The sequence below is a fragment of the Periophthalmus magnuspinnatus genome, chromosome 20, assembly GCF_009829125.3.
Source record: "Periophthalmus magnuspinnatus isolate fPerMag1 chromosome 20, fPerMag1.2.pri, whole genome shotgun sequence".
NCBI lineage: Eukaryota > Metazoa > Chordata > Actinopteri > Gobiiformes > Gobiidae > Periophthalmus > Periophthalmus magnuspinnatus.
Window position 1 is genome coordinate 10,280,009 of NC_047145.1, and position 17,202 is coordinate 10,297,210.

The 17,202-nt window shown below is 36.1% G+C and overlaps 1 protein-coding gene and 1 non-coding gene across 2 annotated transcripts; both read right to left on the minus strand.

Moving 5' to 3' along the window:
• Positions 1 to 2,909: 2,909 nt before the first annotated feature.
• Positions 2,910 to 2,981, minus strand: trnaw-cca (transfer RNA tryptophan (anticodon CCA)). Its single transcript has one exon. It is a non-coding gene; the product is annotated as a tRNA-Trp (tRNA).
• Positions 2,982 to 3,564: 583 nt separating this feature from the next.
• cul2 (cullin 2) lies at positions 3,565 to 16,424 on the minus strand. The gene is made up of 21 exons (XM_033985765.2): positions 16,239 to 16,424; positions 15,205 to 15,343; positions 14,959 to 15,061; positions 14,787 to 14,881; positions 14,047 to 14,152; positions 13,892 to 13,974; positions 13,728 to 13,824; positions 13,533 to 13,643; positions 12,574 to 12,736; positions 11,806 to 11,930; positions 10,162 to 10,269; positions 8,983 to 9,042; positions 8,768 to 8,896; positions 8,171 to 8,257; positions 7,940 to 8,092; positions 7,150 to 7,227; positions 7,000 to 7,066; positions 6,183 to 6,385; positions 5,468 to 5,569; positions 5,277 to 5,393; positions 3,565 to 4,207 (listed from the first exon to the last, which is right to left on the minus strand). Exons 2-21 carry the CDS (start codon positions 15,321 to 15,323, stop codon positions 4,076 to 4,078), a joined length of 2,238 nt encoding a protein of 745 aa, XP_033841656.1. The 5' UTR covers positions 15,324 to 15,343; positions 16,239 to 16,424; the 3' UTR covers positions 3,565 to 4,075.
• Positions 16,425 to 17,202: the final 778 nt, after the last annotated feature.

A 17,202-nucleotide genomic window follows, 5' to 3' on the forward strand; every position in this document is an offset into this window, starting at 1 on the left:
ATGGCTGATCCTAAGTCTGAATTTTCACTCAAACTCTAATGCAGGACAATACAGGACTGCTCAAACATGCAAGAGCGAAACATTTGAGTAACATAATGAATGAGAACCAGATTAAAAGCTCTGGAAAGTAAATGTTGCAATGGTGCTAAGAATCCCATGGTGTTTTGAACCTATAGATATAAGGCTCTGATGATTCAGTTGTGTCTGGTGCACATGTGGAATGCAGGGAGGAGGGGGGACGAAAGTGTTAGTGGACCCCTCTGACCAGGTTAAAAAGTATTTATTTATTTTAAATTCATTCTACTTCTTCAAAAAGTCCATATTACAAAATTTTCTATATTCTTATAATGTTGTTTCCTCATTAAAAACACACCTGGCATTGAGTGTTAAACATGTGTGAATGAAACCCAACCCAAACCCTGCATATTTAGGCTGAGTTCTTCTCTTAAAAGTAAAAAAAACACTCTGTTCCACCTTGTGATGATACAGGAAGTGCTCCATTATGATTTAAACTCCATACTCCTTCACTACAATGAAACAAAACACAACTCCAGGTATGGTTTTGAGGAGGTACCAACACTATAACATGGCTTAAAATTCACAAGAGTCAATTTTGCATAATATATAATACCTTTAAAACCTTTAAAAATTCCACTGTATGGCAATAAATGTATATATCTCCATGGTGACTTTGCCAGGCAAAGTTACAGGGGACATCTGTTGAATGAAAATGGATGTTTTTCAGTGTATTTCTATCAGTCTAAACACTTTATTGAATAACAGGATCAGATTTGTGTGTGACGATTTGTTTATTTCAGTGATGCATGTGAAACAAAAGAGCTCACTGGTCGCCTTTAGATTTAATTTACAAACAAAGTCACATTTCTCTCACCTCAGATTAACAGACTTTAGTGCTTCGCTCATCTGCAGTTTTCAGTTTCTTTTTTTCCTTATAAGCAGCCATATTTGTTTTGAAACAGGCGTACCGTGTATGTGTATGTCCCTGATTGGTTAATCCACCTGTCAGTCATGGCCATCTGAACTCGGGGAGATTCACAGGTGACCAGATACAGACATCCTCCACACACTTTTTTTTTTATAAAGATGTGTCGTCTGGGCCAAGGTCTTGTTTCCATTGGCTGTGACTGACCCATCTGTAGTATGATTGAGAGAAGCATTAAATTAAAGTGAGTTGAGAGATGTTTGATTTTGGACAGATAACCAATGATCTTGTCTCTTCTCCATGTATCACAGAATGCTGCAGAATCCAGAATGCTGCAGCTTGTCTCACAAAAACCAAGAGACGAGAGCACATCACGCCTGTGCTGCACAACCTGCACTGGCTCCTATTTCATATCAGGTGAAATTTAAAATGTTACTGATTGTGTTAAAATGTCTGCACGCTATGGGTCCTCTATATTTGAGGAAGTTACTGGAGCCCAAGGCCAGGCCCAAGACCAGAAGAGACTGGAAGCTAAGCAGGATTTCTTAGTGTTTTATTGCTTTATTGCTTTGCCAATTTTATGTATATCTGTTTTTGTTGATGTTGTGTGAAGCACTTTGTTCAGCTTAACTTGTAGTTTAAATGTACTATATATGTATATATATATATATATATATATATATATATATATATATATATATATATATATATATATATATATATATATATATATATATATATATATATATATATATATATATATATATATATATATATATATATATATATATTATTATAACCTGATTCCCATACTGTCTGTAGTGGTGAGAAAGTGCCCTGAGCTGTGCAAAGCGTGAGGAGCTGTCATTCAGGAGTCTCTTTATTTTCAGACAGGCTGTGACATGGCCCCAACTGTAGCCCTATGTGTTTGTACCTTTGTGTGTGTGTGTGTGTTTAAATGTTTGTGTATGCAAGTGTATGTGGGACACTGTCAACACCTGTCTGTCCCTGCTGTTACCTCACCAACTGAGAATGCACTTCTAAAACTGTACACATGTGATAGTGTTGATAGAAAAAGTGCATTCCCAGTTGCCGGTCGCCTTAACCTGCAGATACGGGAGACATACAAGTATTTCATTAGTCCAGTATATGGACAGGTGAAAGGTCAGAACCTGCAGAATTCACTATTTGAAATTGTAAATTGATTTGATTATTATAAATTATTTCAAAATCTGTTGTCATCTTTAAAATTGGGGGTTCTGTACTCTGTTCTATAGGTTCTATAATAGGAGCAGACCTGTTTGTTCACAAATATAGGCCTTACTTATCTTATTACATTTTATATAATTTTATCTTTTAATTTTATTATAGCTTCTCAAGTAATTTCCATTCGGTTGCTCTTTCCATTCATGTCAGCTTTCTGCTATTTTGTGACATGATATGAAAACACAAAGCTCAATCAGTCAATCACAAAATAAAAGATGATAAAATCTGAGCAAGTCATTTTTGTGGTGTCACCTGTATTTATGGGCCTGTATTTGTTTAATCATAAATCTTGACATTTGCTCAGGGGCATGTCATCTGAATGCTGCAGTGTGGTACATTGAGTTACAAATTACACTCTCGACACTCTAAGGTTTAAAGGGAAAATAGCACCACCCGCTGGATTTATAAAGTATTGCATGTTTTCGTTTTGGAATATACGGCTTGAATTTGAACGAAATAGAGATATATGTAATTATTACGACGAATTATTTCAATATTATGTACATTTTCTTTTCTAAATTTCACATCTACTCTACTCTACAAGCCAGCCTTCATTTTACAGCTATAACATAACCATGTGGACAAACAATAAATAGAATTTCTAAATAATCTTTCGTTTAAAAAGTAAATGCATGCCATCTTTTATTGAGCTACATTCTACCAGAACAAATTTACACAATTGCCAAAATCATAAAAGATTTGACCCCGACGTGATTTGAACACGCAACCTTCTGATCTGGAGTCAGACGCGCTACCGTTGCGCCACGAGGTCGATGCCTTGCAATGGTAAGATATTGGGAATAAGACATAAGACACATGATTGTGAAAAAAATCAATTGAAATGGTTATGTAATGCACAGTTAAGTTCTTGAAAAGAGTCCGTTTGTTAACAGAAAAGAAATATTTTAGTCGTTTGTGAAGAAAGCACCGCTCAAAAGACTGGCGTATATCAGCACCATGGACAGCAGAAAGTGGCTTTGGTAACTCACGAATCAAGTAGGATGCTATGAGTTGCATCAAGGCAAAGTTGATTTAAATGATCTGATTTTATATATATTTATATAAACCATTGCCAACTTTTCTGCTCTCCAAAATGCTAAACATCATAAAAAAAAACCAAAACTTGATTATTTAAAATAGCCTGATCCTTAAAATTGACAGATCACAAGCAAAATTCAATTGCATAGGCACATATTTACTGGATTTGAATAAGAACAGGATGAAGTAAGCACATCATGTTAAGAAAATAAAGTCATAAGTGAGATGGTTTGGACATGTACAGAGGAGGGATAGTGAGAGGAGGGTCAGACAGCAGAGGATACAGAGTAGCCCACTAAAAGAAACCCACAAGACCATTTTTACATAAAATCTTCAGTGTTTATTTGATTTCTCTGACAAGCAGCAGGATGTTTGTCACCTCTTTACATTTGAAAGTAGATACATAAGTCAATATACCAGTTGTATTACAATATTTTTTTCCTAACTGGAGTACATTTAACAAAGAAAGAAAAATAAACACACGACAACTGCAAACGTGAGTAAAGAAAAGTCTTAATCAATGTTTCTAGACCCCTTCTTTTTTCCATCATTTCATTTCAATGTGCTAGTATGTTTATCGCTCTTTCCTAGAGGCATTCGATGTTTTCATCTTGACGCGTATTGGGCGTGGCACTGGTGATGTAAACTTCAATTTTACACTGCGGCTTAAGGGGACGCTACTGGCCTTCTGAGTAACAATGTGATTTCTGTATAAAGTTGAGGCTCCGGTCCTGCTTGGTTGGTAAAGTCACTTGTATGTGGTGGTGTTACTGTACGGTGTTTGTACTGGTTGGAGTGGGCAGGGCTTGTGTTGAAAGGGGGAGGGGCCTATGCGACATAGCTGTACTCATCCGCAGATGTCTGGCTCCTCTCGATGTACTGTTTGTCTATGAGGACCTCGATGCACTTTTTGATCATGCTGATACTGGGGTTGAACCGGGCTTTGGACTGGTTAATGACCTGTGAGAAAGAGGAAAATTAGATGCAGTTAAAGGGTTCAAGAACATTGGAAATATTTTAATATGACATTACAAAAGTAAAAATATTAAAGACTCCTTTTTCCCATGTATTTGAGCTAAATTGGTCTTGCACCAGTATAGATTTATTGTATAACCTGCCCTTGAGTTCAACATATGTCCACAGTGTTCTGTCTGCATCTAATTATAAAGTGCTTTATTGTTCACTAGTGTTCACTAGTAACAAATGCACCATTGACAAACTAGAAATGTAGTGTAATATGTCCTAAAAAACAAAACAAAAAAACAGTCAAGTATTATACAAGCCTTCACCTAGGTTATACTGAAATATTCAAACAAACAATAAATTTAAAGAATAAACTCCTGACCTATGAGAATATACATAGCAGCTGACAGAGTTACCGTGTGTGGCAGCTCCTATGGAGAGACGTGCCACATGACCAACGTGCTTCTACATGGTCTCATACTGATGCTTATCATAGCAGCCTTACCTCACCACCATGGAACTTACAACATGTGCATGCTAACCTCTGCTTTAGATGGAGCCAGAAGGCATATATTTAGAAGTTATATGAAAACCAGCATTAGGGAAGGAAAATAACATGGCCTGCACACTATGTTTTTCTGAATGAATTTGTACCGTAATATGAACGCTTTTTATAGGGCCTATAGTTCACTATTTTTGATCTGTTTCCTCATCACAAACATACATGGTGTGGTTTGGTTATTCAAAAATAAAAGCAACACCTTGTGTTTTTTCTAGTGTATAGTAAAAGCTGTTCAACTGAGCCAAAAATAGCTGTTAACCTTACCGTCCTACTAAATGACATCACAAAATGCATATTTTGAGCTTTGGAGATATAGACAGTCTAAAAATGCAGGATTACTGTGTGAATCAAACAAAACACATCATTCAACATTCAAACATGACCAAATGTTCACATGAGTCAGATTTGCATAATACCTTTAAACCTTTAAATTGTGTGTGGAAGAATAGGTAAATACATAAATACAAATAATAAAAGATAAAAGTACTGTATAATTGTACCCACCTCCTGGATAAGAGCGTTGTGCCGGAGCACCTTGCGGGCCTTCATGATTCGCACTATAGCAGCTTGTAAATACATTTTGCGGTCCTCATCAACTGCACTCCTCGTCTGCTCCATTTCCTGGAACAAATCCCCAAAATCACATTTGTCTCCTTGTGACTAGTGTGGGACCACAGAAAAAAAAAAGTCCATACCTGCGGTGTGTCTTTTTGCATTGATGTAGTGATCTTGAACTTTGTCCTTTTACTGGTAAAAGTCATATTTAGTGAAAACGTTGACTCAGTTTCAATGTCCTCCTGCAACACGTAAAAACAATAAATAAATAAATATTATATATATATATATATATATATATATATATCTTTATAAACTGAGGGAAAGAAAAGAGCAGCTACCCCTTTATTATAGAGGTTTGATTTAACAATGGTCAAATTATTAATAGGTTATTATGGCAATCGAATCAACTATAATAATATAATAAAGTATAATAAAGTCGAAGCTTAGAAGCAATGTGGCTGTTTGTGATATGGATATTTCCAAATGTGGACGTTAATAAAGTGAATGTGAAATTTTCCCATTGTTTTCTACACAATATACTATAAAAAATAAAAAATCAAATATACCGTACTTGATTAAAGCCAAATCATAAAAAAGTGCAAAAATCTTTCAAATAATGTCTTAAATTTTGGAGTTGACTCATTTTTGAGAATAATTTTAACCTCAACCACAACATTTATAAAGGAAATTTTAGCACATTACTTGTAGGAATACTGTCATCAAAAATAACAGAAATACTTCCCACCCTCAGTGAAGTATAAAGTACATAGAACAGTTTTTCCGTCTCCTAGAACGGCATGGCATGCAATCTTCACCATTTTATTTTACATATTGTCCATTTAATGCCTCTACCTTTTCCGAGTCGTGGTTGATCATCTTGACATCCAACAGAGACTTGATGGTCTTCTGTAGCTCCTTCTCGTTCATCTGCGTCCCGTCCTGGAGCTCTTTGTAGGTCACCATCAGACTGTTGTTAAACGCCAGCAGCACAGCCATTTGGTAGGTCGTCACCATGGCAACGTAGGGTTTTGACAGGTAGTTCATCTTTACTTCACCTGGTACAGAAAAAAGTTTTAAAAACACTCAAACACCAAACATCATATGGGATTGTGTTTTCTCATATTTTTGCTACGCCTTTAGCATTGTCAACAAGAACATTGTTGAGTGATCGCGTAAAGCATATTAATCTTACTTGTGGCTCTGCAATGAATAGAATTTCACTCAACTGAAATCCATTTGAAATAGTTAATGATCAGCTTGGGTTTTAATGGAGAAAAAGAACTGAACAGACAGTGATTTAGGGCTTTTGGTGAGTATTGAAAACAGCAATGACGTACCTCTTGTTTTAGATCATGCTAAAGCTGTGACGTAGATGACACACCATCATATATCTGCCTGCATCATCAGCTGATGTAATGTCCAGCACCATGAATACGGAGCTTAAGTCTGCTGTTATGTGTGCTCATACTAATAAGTTCCTTGTAAATATATCCAACAAAAGTATTCTATTTGGATCCAGAATTAAATTAAAGACCAACCCAATAAACTTTTTACTCAACAGTAAAACTGTCAGAATTGTCATATTGTGGTTTAATGTAATAAATTTGTTTTTAAGCTGGCGACCCCAGCATAAATCAAACTGTGTGCTGCAGCTTAACCATCCTCTTACCTGTGCAGAGATAGTGGAGCCATGTAAGTTTCCTCCCACTGAAATGCTGATTATAGAACAACTCAAACTAGAGAGAAGAAAAAGTAATATGGCATTTAGAACTGTAGAATTCTGACTGAACCTGCAGAGCCGTCTATGAAGAGAACTCACCATCTGAACACTTTTCTCTAGTTCTTGAGGGATGGCAAACGTAAAGGAGGGGACATGTGTGAGAGGCCAAGCACCAGCCTAGAAAACAAATGACCAAATACACATTAAAAGCAGGTCAACCCAAAAAGAAAATGTATCTAGTTGTAAAAAATGAAACTATAAAAAATTATGGGGAAAAATAGAAGTCAGTGAAATAAAAAAAAAAAAAAAATCATATTAATGGCAATTTTGAAATATGATTTATCACCATTCCAATGCACGCCAATTTTAGATTTTTAATTCAATATTTAAACTTAACAGAAATATTCAGATATTAAGCATTATAGCATATTTTCTTAAGAATTGCATTTTTTGTTGAATTATTTCACAAATAAAAAATATTAAAAATGAAAAGGCCAGCTGTCTATAATTCAAGTCTAGACACAGTATTTCATAAGAAATCTGTGTGGTCATATGTTTCAGGTAAATGTGTAGATTATAGTGGGGTAAAGGCTCTTCATTGTTGCTTGCGGGTATAACTAGCGCCTATGGGAACAGGTGCCGGGAGGGTTTTTCTGGTAGTCCTGATATTGGCACTGATTTTTGAGTATCTATCAATACCCAGAAATTACCAAACTGCAAAATGAGAAATTCAGTAACAGCAGTGGTCAATATAGTTTTAATACTTTTTAAGACTTTTAATACAGTAATTGATGAGGCTAACCCCTAAACCACATGCTTTTCCCGACAGAGAATTAGCTGCAGACATCTAGACCAAAGCTAACTAATTACGTTCACTGCACAATCCTACCTGTAATACATAGATCTGGAAACTGATGCCCAGGTCCACCACTGTGTCTTGTGTCTTGATGAAATTGTTGAATTTGTTGTTGAGGTCGGCGCTCACGCTCATGTCTGTGTACATTCTGTGCAGTTTGCTCGTAAACTCGTAGCCACACGCTTGCTGCAAAAGACACAACAAACATTTAATAATAAAATACAGTGGTCGAAATGTATACTTAAAAATATGTAGTGTACATACCTTTAGTTTGTTGATCATGGCTTCTTCAGAGTCCATAGACAATGATAAACCGTGTATTAATCTCTTTGCTAGCATTCTGGCGTAAAACTACAAGAAAAGGTGTAGAAAACATTTAGTTTTGAGGATAATATCAACACTAAGCAAGGACTAATACTAGACATGACAGCTCTACTCTAGTCTAGACTAAACCAGGTCTAAACCAGGTCTAAACCAGGTCTAAACCAGGTCTAAACCAGGTCTAAACCAGGTCTAAACCAGGTCTAAACCAGGTCTAAACCAGGTCTAAACCAGGTCTAAACCAGGTCTAAACCAGGTCTAAACCAGGTCTAAACCAGGTCTAAACCAGGTCTAAACCAGGTCTAAACCAGGTCTAAATATGGCCTAGCAGAGATCTAACCAACATTTAAAGCAGGAATAAACCTAGACTAACTTCAGTTTTAACCAGGACTAAACTCAAATTATATTATGAATACACAGGCTTTAACTAGCTTTAAGGTTTTAGGTTTCAATTAGGACCACACCAGAACTAAACCAAAACAAAACAACATCATGCATACACATATGTATGGATATATACACATATGTTGCTGCAATCACCTTTTGAAAAATATCTTTGTCGTCGATGTACTTGAAGACGGTGATGAAGCTGGTAAGTTTGTCCTCCACTTCATTCTCAGTCATCCCTTTGGCCGACTTCTTCAGCAGATTGTCGCAGTATTTCGCAAGCTGGACATTGTGGGGGGCAGGGTTATGGGTCAGGAGAAAAAAGTACAAACAAGTACTTCATGCTTGCATTGTGCGTGCGTACTCACCAACTCCGGGGCTTTGCAGATGGACTTGGGCTCCCTGTAGTTGACCACTGATGTCAGGGCCTAAGCAAATAAATATGGAAGGATATTTAACAATAGCCTGTTTATATAAGTACTATGTAACTTTTCTAGTGAAGGGTCAGTCGCCTGCTTGTCTCTGCAGAGATTGTATTGCTTTCACAGTACGGCATGAAACTTATCTACCTCTGCTGAGACAAGTGGGTAACAAGACCAGGCCAAGTTACAGGTTAGATCTGTGGAGAGTCGGCACTGCTTACACTAAGAATGCATGTTTATCACGGCATATTTGAGCAATAAAAACACAAATTGTTGAATAAATGCATTTTAGGCAAAGCAAAAACACCTTAATCCAAACAAGCAGGTGGCTTAGCCTCTATCAGAAAAGTTACTTAACACACCCTTAAAATCCTACATGACCTTCAAATAAACTAATAAATAAAATAACTTAATTGTTATAGGAAAAAAAGAAGCAATCTAGAAAAGTATTACCCAAACGGAGGTGCAGGGACCACTGGGAGTAAGCAAACACTTATCAGAGAATACTTGGCAGGATATCAGATTTTAATAAAGTGTACTGTATTTTCCTATACAACCATCTATACAAAAACTATAATAGTAATAATTGGCAATATGCTTCTCAAGAGATGTATTTGCCCATTTTAAAATCACAAGTTAGGGGGAGACAAAGCTTACGGTTAGACAAAGGATGAGTCGATATGGATTTATTTATTTACTACGCCAATACCGATATCCAATATTTGACCTGCTAATATTACCAATACCAATATTTATACCAATATTTTTTTTTAATCCATAGTAGGGCTCAAAATGTATTTTAACTTGAAGTAAAGATCACAAATTAATGTTTAACTTTGATAAAATAACAACAAAATATATGGTATATAAAATACTTGTTATATGATTGTGATACATACAGCCATATAACACTCTTCTATTTCCATTTTGACATATTACTCTGTTCAAAAAGGGACACCGAAAATGGGGAAGCACCCTAAAATATCGGTATCAAGGAATTGGTATTGGCCGATACCTATACTGGAACTAATATATCGTCCATACCTACTCAAGACAAAGGAGGTTGGGAAACACTGATCTGGAAGAAAGTATAAGGGGAATAGGAGGGAGTGTAGGGGACTTTACCTTATCAAGTGCACTCATGAAATGTTGGTCCCCATTCAGAACGGTGTTTATGAGCTGTACAAATTTACTGTGGACTTCAAGCACAGACTCCACAAACTGTGTCGGCATCTGGAGCATTTAAAAAACAGTCATATTATTAGGATAAGGGGTTAACAATTTTTGATTTGTGGAATCAACAAGGTAGGCTGGATTTATAATAAGTGATCATACCTAGTAGGGCTGCTAGATTAATGGCAATCAAATCGATATCGAAATTAGCAAAAGGCTGCAGTTTACCATACTTTCCTTCATAAACTTATTCTTATTCTGCATAAAAACTGCAAAACCTGTAGTTAAGATTTGTATAACCATATGCTGAAATGTGATTCTTGTATTAGTATGCCTTTTTTTCAGTTCTTCTGGATGTATTTAAAATGTGAACCACGAACAGAATCCTATTATTATAACTTAAATCATAGATGTAATCACAATGCTTGTCTAAAAGGAACCAGAGCCAAAGTCCGCTGCTTTAAACCTGAAATGGTAGAGTTTGGATAATGACCAGTTAATTACTGGCTTTATCACTCTGACACCATCCTTCACTTACACCTTCATTAACGTAAGTGTAACAATCAATTTGCCTTCACACAGAATGGAGCTTTAAAATGCCGTGTTCACATACGTCAGAGAAGGTTTGAATTTGAGTTGCTTCCTTGCAAGTTTTTTTTTTGTTTTTTAAGTTGGGGCTGGGCAAAATATTTAAAAACAATGAACAAACCAAAATGTTTTCCCTCATATGGACCAATCTTGTTTTGAAATTTCAAATACAAAAAGCTTTGAATATGTAAACCTTGAACATAAACAAAACTTGCCATTTCACCCAAAAATAGTCACATTTCTTCTGTGAACCTCTCCACTGAAAGTCCTATATAACGTAAAATTGACAAAATTGAGTTTTCAGCCATAGCATGTTGTCATAATGTTATCTCATCAGAAACATACCTGGAGTTGTGTCTTGTTTTATTTACACATATTTAAGTAATTCTGTATTTATTGTCTGTCTACATCTCCAAAGCTCAAAATACTCTTCCACCTTGCGATGTCATAAAGTGGTATTTTTGAAGTTAACAGCTACTTTTTACCTTTAGTTCAGTAGGGATTGGCAATTCCAGGGCTGAAATCATCCACATTATGCTCATGAAGGTGTATGGAGTTCAAAAACACAAGGGGGTGCTTCCTGTATTACCACATGACATCACAAGGTGGAACAGAGTGTTTTCTGTTTGAGAGATCTCAGCCTAAATATGCAGGGTTTGTGTGTTAAAAATGTGTAAATGAAACAAAACACAACTCCTTTAAAAAGACTGAGCTGATCACAGACAATTAGAAATTAATGAATACTGATCTCAATTAAAATAATATAATAATAAAACGTATCATTGCACAGTCCTATCTGCAGCTATTTTTATCTGAACTGCTATTCAACCAAAATTTGTATTGCCTGCTCAGATTCTGCACACTTGTGGATGTGCGTGTCCTCCCCCTTACTCCCTTACTCCCTGAACCAAATCTGATTGTTTTGATTGGCTCTGGTTTCCATTCGTATCCACATCATCTGCAGAAAGGTCTTGACTGAAGAAGAAATCAGATATTAGCAGTACTAACATTTTCCTGAGAGAGGTTACTGGTGCCTCGCAGGCCCTCGTTGTGGATGTGCACCTGCAGCTCCTGGATCATGTGAGGCAGTCCGTTTGACACCGCGCGCAGCAGAGTGTACATGTTAGCCATGTCTGCAACACAGAACAACAAAGGCTAGGTTTACATGCACATCAAAAATCATATCATTATCTGATTTCTGGAGTTATCAGATTACTGAAACATCATATAAACAGTTACATCTGTGTGTATCTGATTTCTTTCTGATTGTTCACACCTGTGCAGGTGATTGTAAACTAATGTGGTAAAGACAAAAATGAAAGAGAAAATACTAAAGAAAAAATTTTAATTGTTGAGTCATTCTAAAAATGAAAAAATCGGATTCATTGAATCTTCCAAAAATCCCATAATTAAAAGGGCCTGTATGCCCCAGTACAGATATATTGTATAAGCAGTGCTAGATGTCAAAATAAGTCAACTGTGAACTGTCTGCATCCACTGCATCCACAAAATGTTTTATTGTAACAGAATTAGGAAGTGTGCAATTAGCATGCTAGTTGTTATTAAACTCCACTCAAAGTTGTGAAAAAGAAGAATTAGGATGCTCAGAATGTATAAGGTAAGTGAATAATAACTTTGGACCACTGCAAACAGTTTAAGATGAACTAGTTCTGTTTTGCACGTTTTTTTAAGATCATAAAAAAATCAATCCTTTAACTGACACACGTCTACTGGTACCAGCACCGTGTATTTGTAAGCAGGAGAGGGACTACTCACCATCTCTCTTCTCCTGCCTGATAATACTCTGACACTCTCCATGGAGAAACTGCAGGTGATCCGCCACCATCCTCTGCTGGCATTCATGGATGACTTTGGCATAAGAGCTAGGGTGCAAGTACTTTCGACATCTCACCTCCTCGTCTTTCAATCGGGCCAAAACCTGCACAGGACAACACAAACATATCATCCCTTTTTGAGATAACATTTTAAATAAAGACATATTATGCTTTTCTGGGGTATTTTTGTTATAATCTATGGTACATGTATCGCTTAATAACTGCTGATAAAAAAAAATGTATTGTGCTAAAATGGCTGTTGAACCTTATATGCATGACAGTTTTTGGTAAAAAAAACTGACGCATGCAATGGAAAAGCACAATAAGTACGGAGCAGTATATTAAAAAACTATTGAATTTTCAGACTGCAAGAGAATATAGATAAATCAAAAATATTTTGAGAGTTAATGATTAGGGAACCATCATAACATGGTCAAAACCGTGTTGATTTAGTTCTTCTTTAAGAGCCCAGTACCTAGAGTGAAAATAATTTTTTCATCAGAGTATATTTTTTAAAACATTAACTTGTGGGCAATATTTGGTGGTTGTGTGTCGTATGCATTGTATAAGAAATCATGTTTATTAATTGCAAATCCATATGTCACGCTTATCCCCATTTCTGTGCATGTAAAACTTGCAGGAAAAGTCTTGCAAGTGAAGATTAGGGGCACGTAGATAGGGTGGTGAGAGCTAATGACCATGGCTAACAGTTTAATTTCCAACTTTGTTCTTGTGTCCCTCTCTGACAACAGGAGAAATTTGGTATAGGCCTGTTAATGCACGAAGATGTCTATTTGCCCAAATTGATTTAACATTCGCTAAACAGACTTAAAACTCGTGTCACTATACTATCTACACATACAAGAACATAATGCATTTTTGTTCAAGTGTTCTACCTACCTTCTCCATATACTGTGAACAGTTAGATTCTTGTAGCAGATTTGAAGCTTCTTGCTTGTAATACTCTCCTGTTTTTATCAGAAACGGCCCCTCAAAAATTTCCTGGTAAAACTGAAACAAAAAGAAATACCAAAATTAGCACACAGAGCTTCCTTCTTTTAATATGCGAGTATAAGCCTAGTCCTATGTACTCACTTTTAGTGGAAATTTCTTTTTGTACTGTTCAACATGAACAAAGGAGTTGATGACACCATGGATTACCTTCTGGTTGGGATTCTCACCACAACGATCACTAAGCAACACAATAGTACTTTAGGCTAAAGTAAGTTGGAATATAGTATTAAGACAAAATAATATACTTTTTTATTTCATTCAGTAACATCCGGATGAGGACAGCTTGAAGGGGCTCGATCATTAGCTTCCTCCACATATCAAGCGCCAACTATAGAAAACAAAAAACAACATATGTATAAAGTACATTTTCAATTATTAAACTGTAGGTTGACATGGTTACCTCTCCAATCTCCATAAGTGGTTCGTTCATATCCACTCCACCATAACCGTACTGTATGTCTGCTTCTGTTAGTTTGTTCTTCTTGATAAACTGAGTGTTGAGATACCTGTTAAAACATACAGATTTCATAATATATGTTGCCAAGAATATAAACTCACATAGAAAAAGGTAATGGATGATTTGAAGCTTCCAGGCAATCAAAAGTTCTACAAAACCAGGAGACAGTCATTGCCTGATGGGGTCATTCCTTCTCATCATTTTTGTCCGACCAGAGATGGGGCTTATTAAGTATTAATGACATATTTAATTTGTATAGGTAACATGGGTTTTTGATAACATGCTCAAATACTAAAAAGCACTGCGTTTTTTGGCACAGAGTTCCGTCAACACATCCTTTGTATTTGGTCTATATCAAGAAACAAGCCAGACAATGCCACTAAGCTAAGAGCTTTTGTCTGGATCTCTAAGGGATACTGACATTGTAAATTACAGGAGGAGATTTATGCTGAGTGAGACAGAAGCGTAAAAATAGAAATTCTATCCAAGAGCCCATTGATTTGGAGTAAATCGGGCAGTGTCTGTTGGCATCTCACAGGTTTCCTTAACAGTATTTAAGTGTAAATGTTATCTTGCACCCAGTGAACCCATGCACTCTAAAACTCCAACATACATTAACAATTACGTTCTATGATATATAACTGTTGAGCAACAAGACACTTTTCTGGAAAAAAAAATGCTACCTGTATAAACAGTCCATGTAGTCGGCTCCTTTGCTGTACTCCTCCCAGTATCTGTGATACATAACCAAAACCTTTTCTTCCGACTCCAGGACTTTCTAAAAAGGTACAGTACAAATACTACATTAAAGCAGAAGGCTCACACAGTATTGTGCCATAAACTCACATATTTTACCTTGTACAACTGTCGGACATGGTTTTCAAGAAAGACCTTGGTCTCTGTATATAATCTTTCACCCAGGGGCTCAGGGTATGCAACACATAAGGCATAAATGTCACTGGGAGTCAAGTTAAGAATAAATGTGGTCATGGATGAGTTTACTTTTCATATAGTGCAGTGAAACAAATCACAAAAGTAACATATTAAAGTATTAAAGTAACATACAAGCATGTATGCTCAACAGTAGCATGTAAAGGATACGAGAATCTGTCATTCCAGGTGGCTCTCTCCACATAATCGAGCATCACTACAGCCTTGATTGTCGTGAGAAGCTTGTTCCATGTCTCATCAAAATCCACCACCCGTGGCTTTAGGGACATCGTCCAATTTGCCCTCACACCTAAAAAAGAAAAAAAAAAAACAAATACAACAATATCAGATGTAATACAATTGAAAATGTTTTATTAGCCAAAGTTAAACATTTAACTGAAGTCAAATTAAAATCATAATGATACAGGCATTTACAGTGTTTACATTAGCAGCAACAACAAAATATATTTTTATGTTTCATGTGGAAAAGCTATTTTAGTAGACAGAGCATATTTATAGACTGTATATTTCTATTCAAACATTACATTTAATTATAAATAAATACAATTTATAACAATTAAATGTATCTATTGAACTACATTGATTAGGGAAATGGCTTTAAAACTGGAACATCTAGTGCTTTTACAGATATGTTTAGGATAGGACTCAAACATCAAAACTATAACATTACATAGTGACATTTGCTCAACACTGTGCTTCTATACAAAAGCAAAACACCGATTAAAGGATCTTCCTCATCAGAAATTGGGCCTGACTTCTAGCAGCTGATTTCACGTCAGAGAAACTATGGCAACACTCATTCTGCTAATATCTGGATTTGTTACTACAATATCCCACATGTTTACTGTAGCAAAAAGTCATGTTTCAAACTCACAGCTCCAACATTGCTTCTACTGTAACAATATAAACCTGCAAAGTTATCAGCTAGCGGAATGCCAGTCCCAAAATAGGCTGTGTGGCTAATGAGCTAAGCGGGCTAGCATGCTAACAGGTTTCCCTATTCTTTTGCATTGGTTTTCCGGCATCTGCTAGCTGCTAACTGTATGATGGCTAACGATAGCTCAGCAAATGGTCATCTTCTGTGCAGTTTGATTTGAGGCGATGACAACAACAGCGGGCCTGATACTGCAGTCCGAACCCGACCTGTCATTCGGGCCAGTCGTGTGCATTTGGGAGCCACGTACCTTAGTGTGGAATAGAGTTGTAATAAAAGTCTAGTTTGTCCGCTGTCACTAGGCTTGATTTGTCTCACGGCTCTGTCCTGTCTTTGGAACCAACCATTATGTTCCGCGTAATATTGTTATATAAAGCCGTAAACATCACGTTGAAGTCATACAGCTACAGGTTTGGTATTAGAAATAATAAATCACATGTGAAAAGAGCAGCATCCTTTCAAAAAGGCAGATACAAGCGTAACGAATTTGTATTAGCCCCCATTTATACAGAATGGTATGGTCAAAACTACGGAAGCCAGTTAGTTGTTGTTTTTTCTTAATTATTTCTGTTTAAATTTTTAATTATTGCATTATGTTTTAACATTGTCCACTCGTTTATGTTATTTAAATGTCTAATTAAATATTAATTACATATGTAAAGAATGATGATACAATGATAATTTTATCAGCCGTTGACGTTATGAACGGTAACCATAGAACTTTTCGAATAATTCCAGTGTTTTTTTTGTTGTTTTTTTAATACAACAGCAAAATTCTTCAAACAGTTAACATTACATTTTCTGGTTTGCTGATGGCTTTTGAGAAATATTTTGAGCGGGTTCATCAGAAAATACTTCCAGTGTCCTCTGCAAGTTACAGGTGAGTGCTTTTTTCCATTTCTAGCCCAAATAAGTGATCGTTGTCTTGTTAACGTGTTCAACTCCAGCTAGCACATGTAGTGAAATGCTAATGATTATTAATTATTAGTAATTTATGCGAAGAATTTACCCTCTACATATGAATTGGGGGTCAGTTTATAAAGTCATATTTTGTAGGTCTATAAATTGTAAGATAAGTGTATGGGTTTCAGAATTCTGAAAATTTAGGACCATCCGTAGCCATAGTGATAAACAATTTTAAACAAATGATTATTATTTTTATTCTATCTGGACACACGCATAACAATTGCCAGGATATGCCAGTAACCTTATTC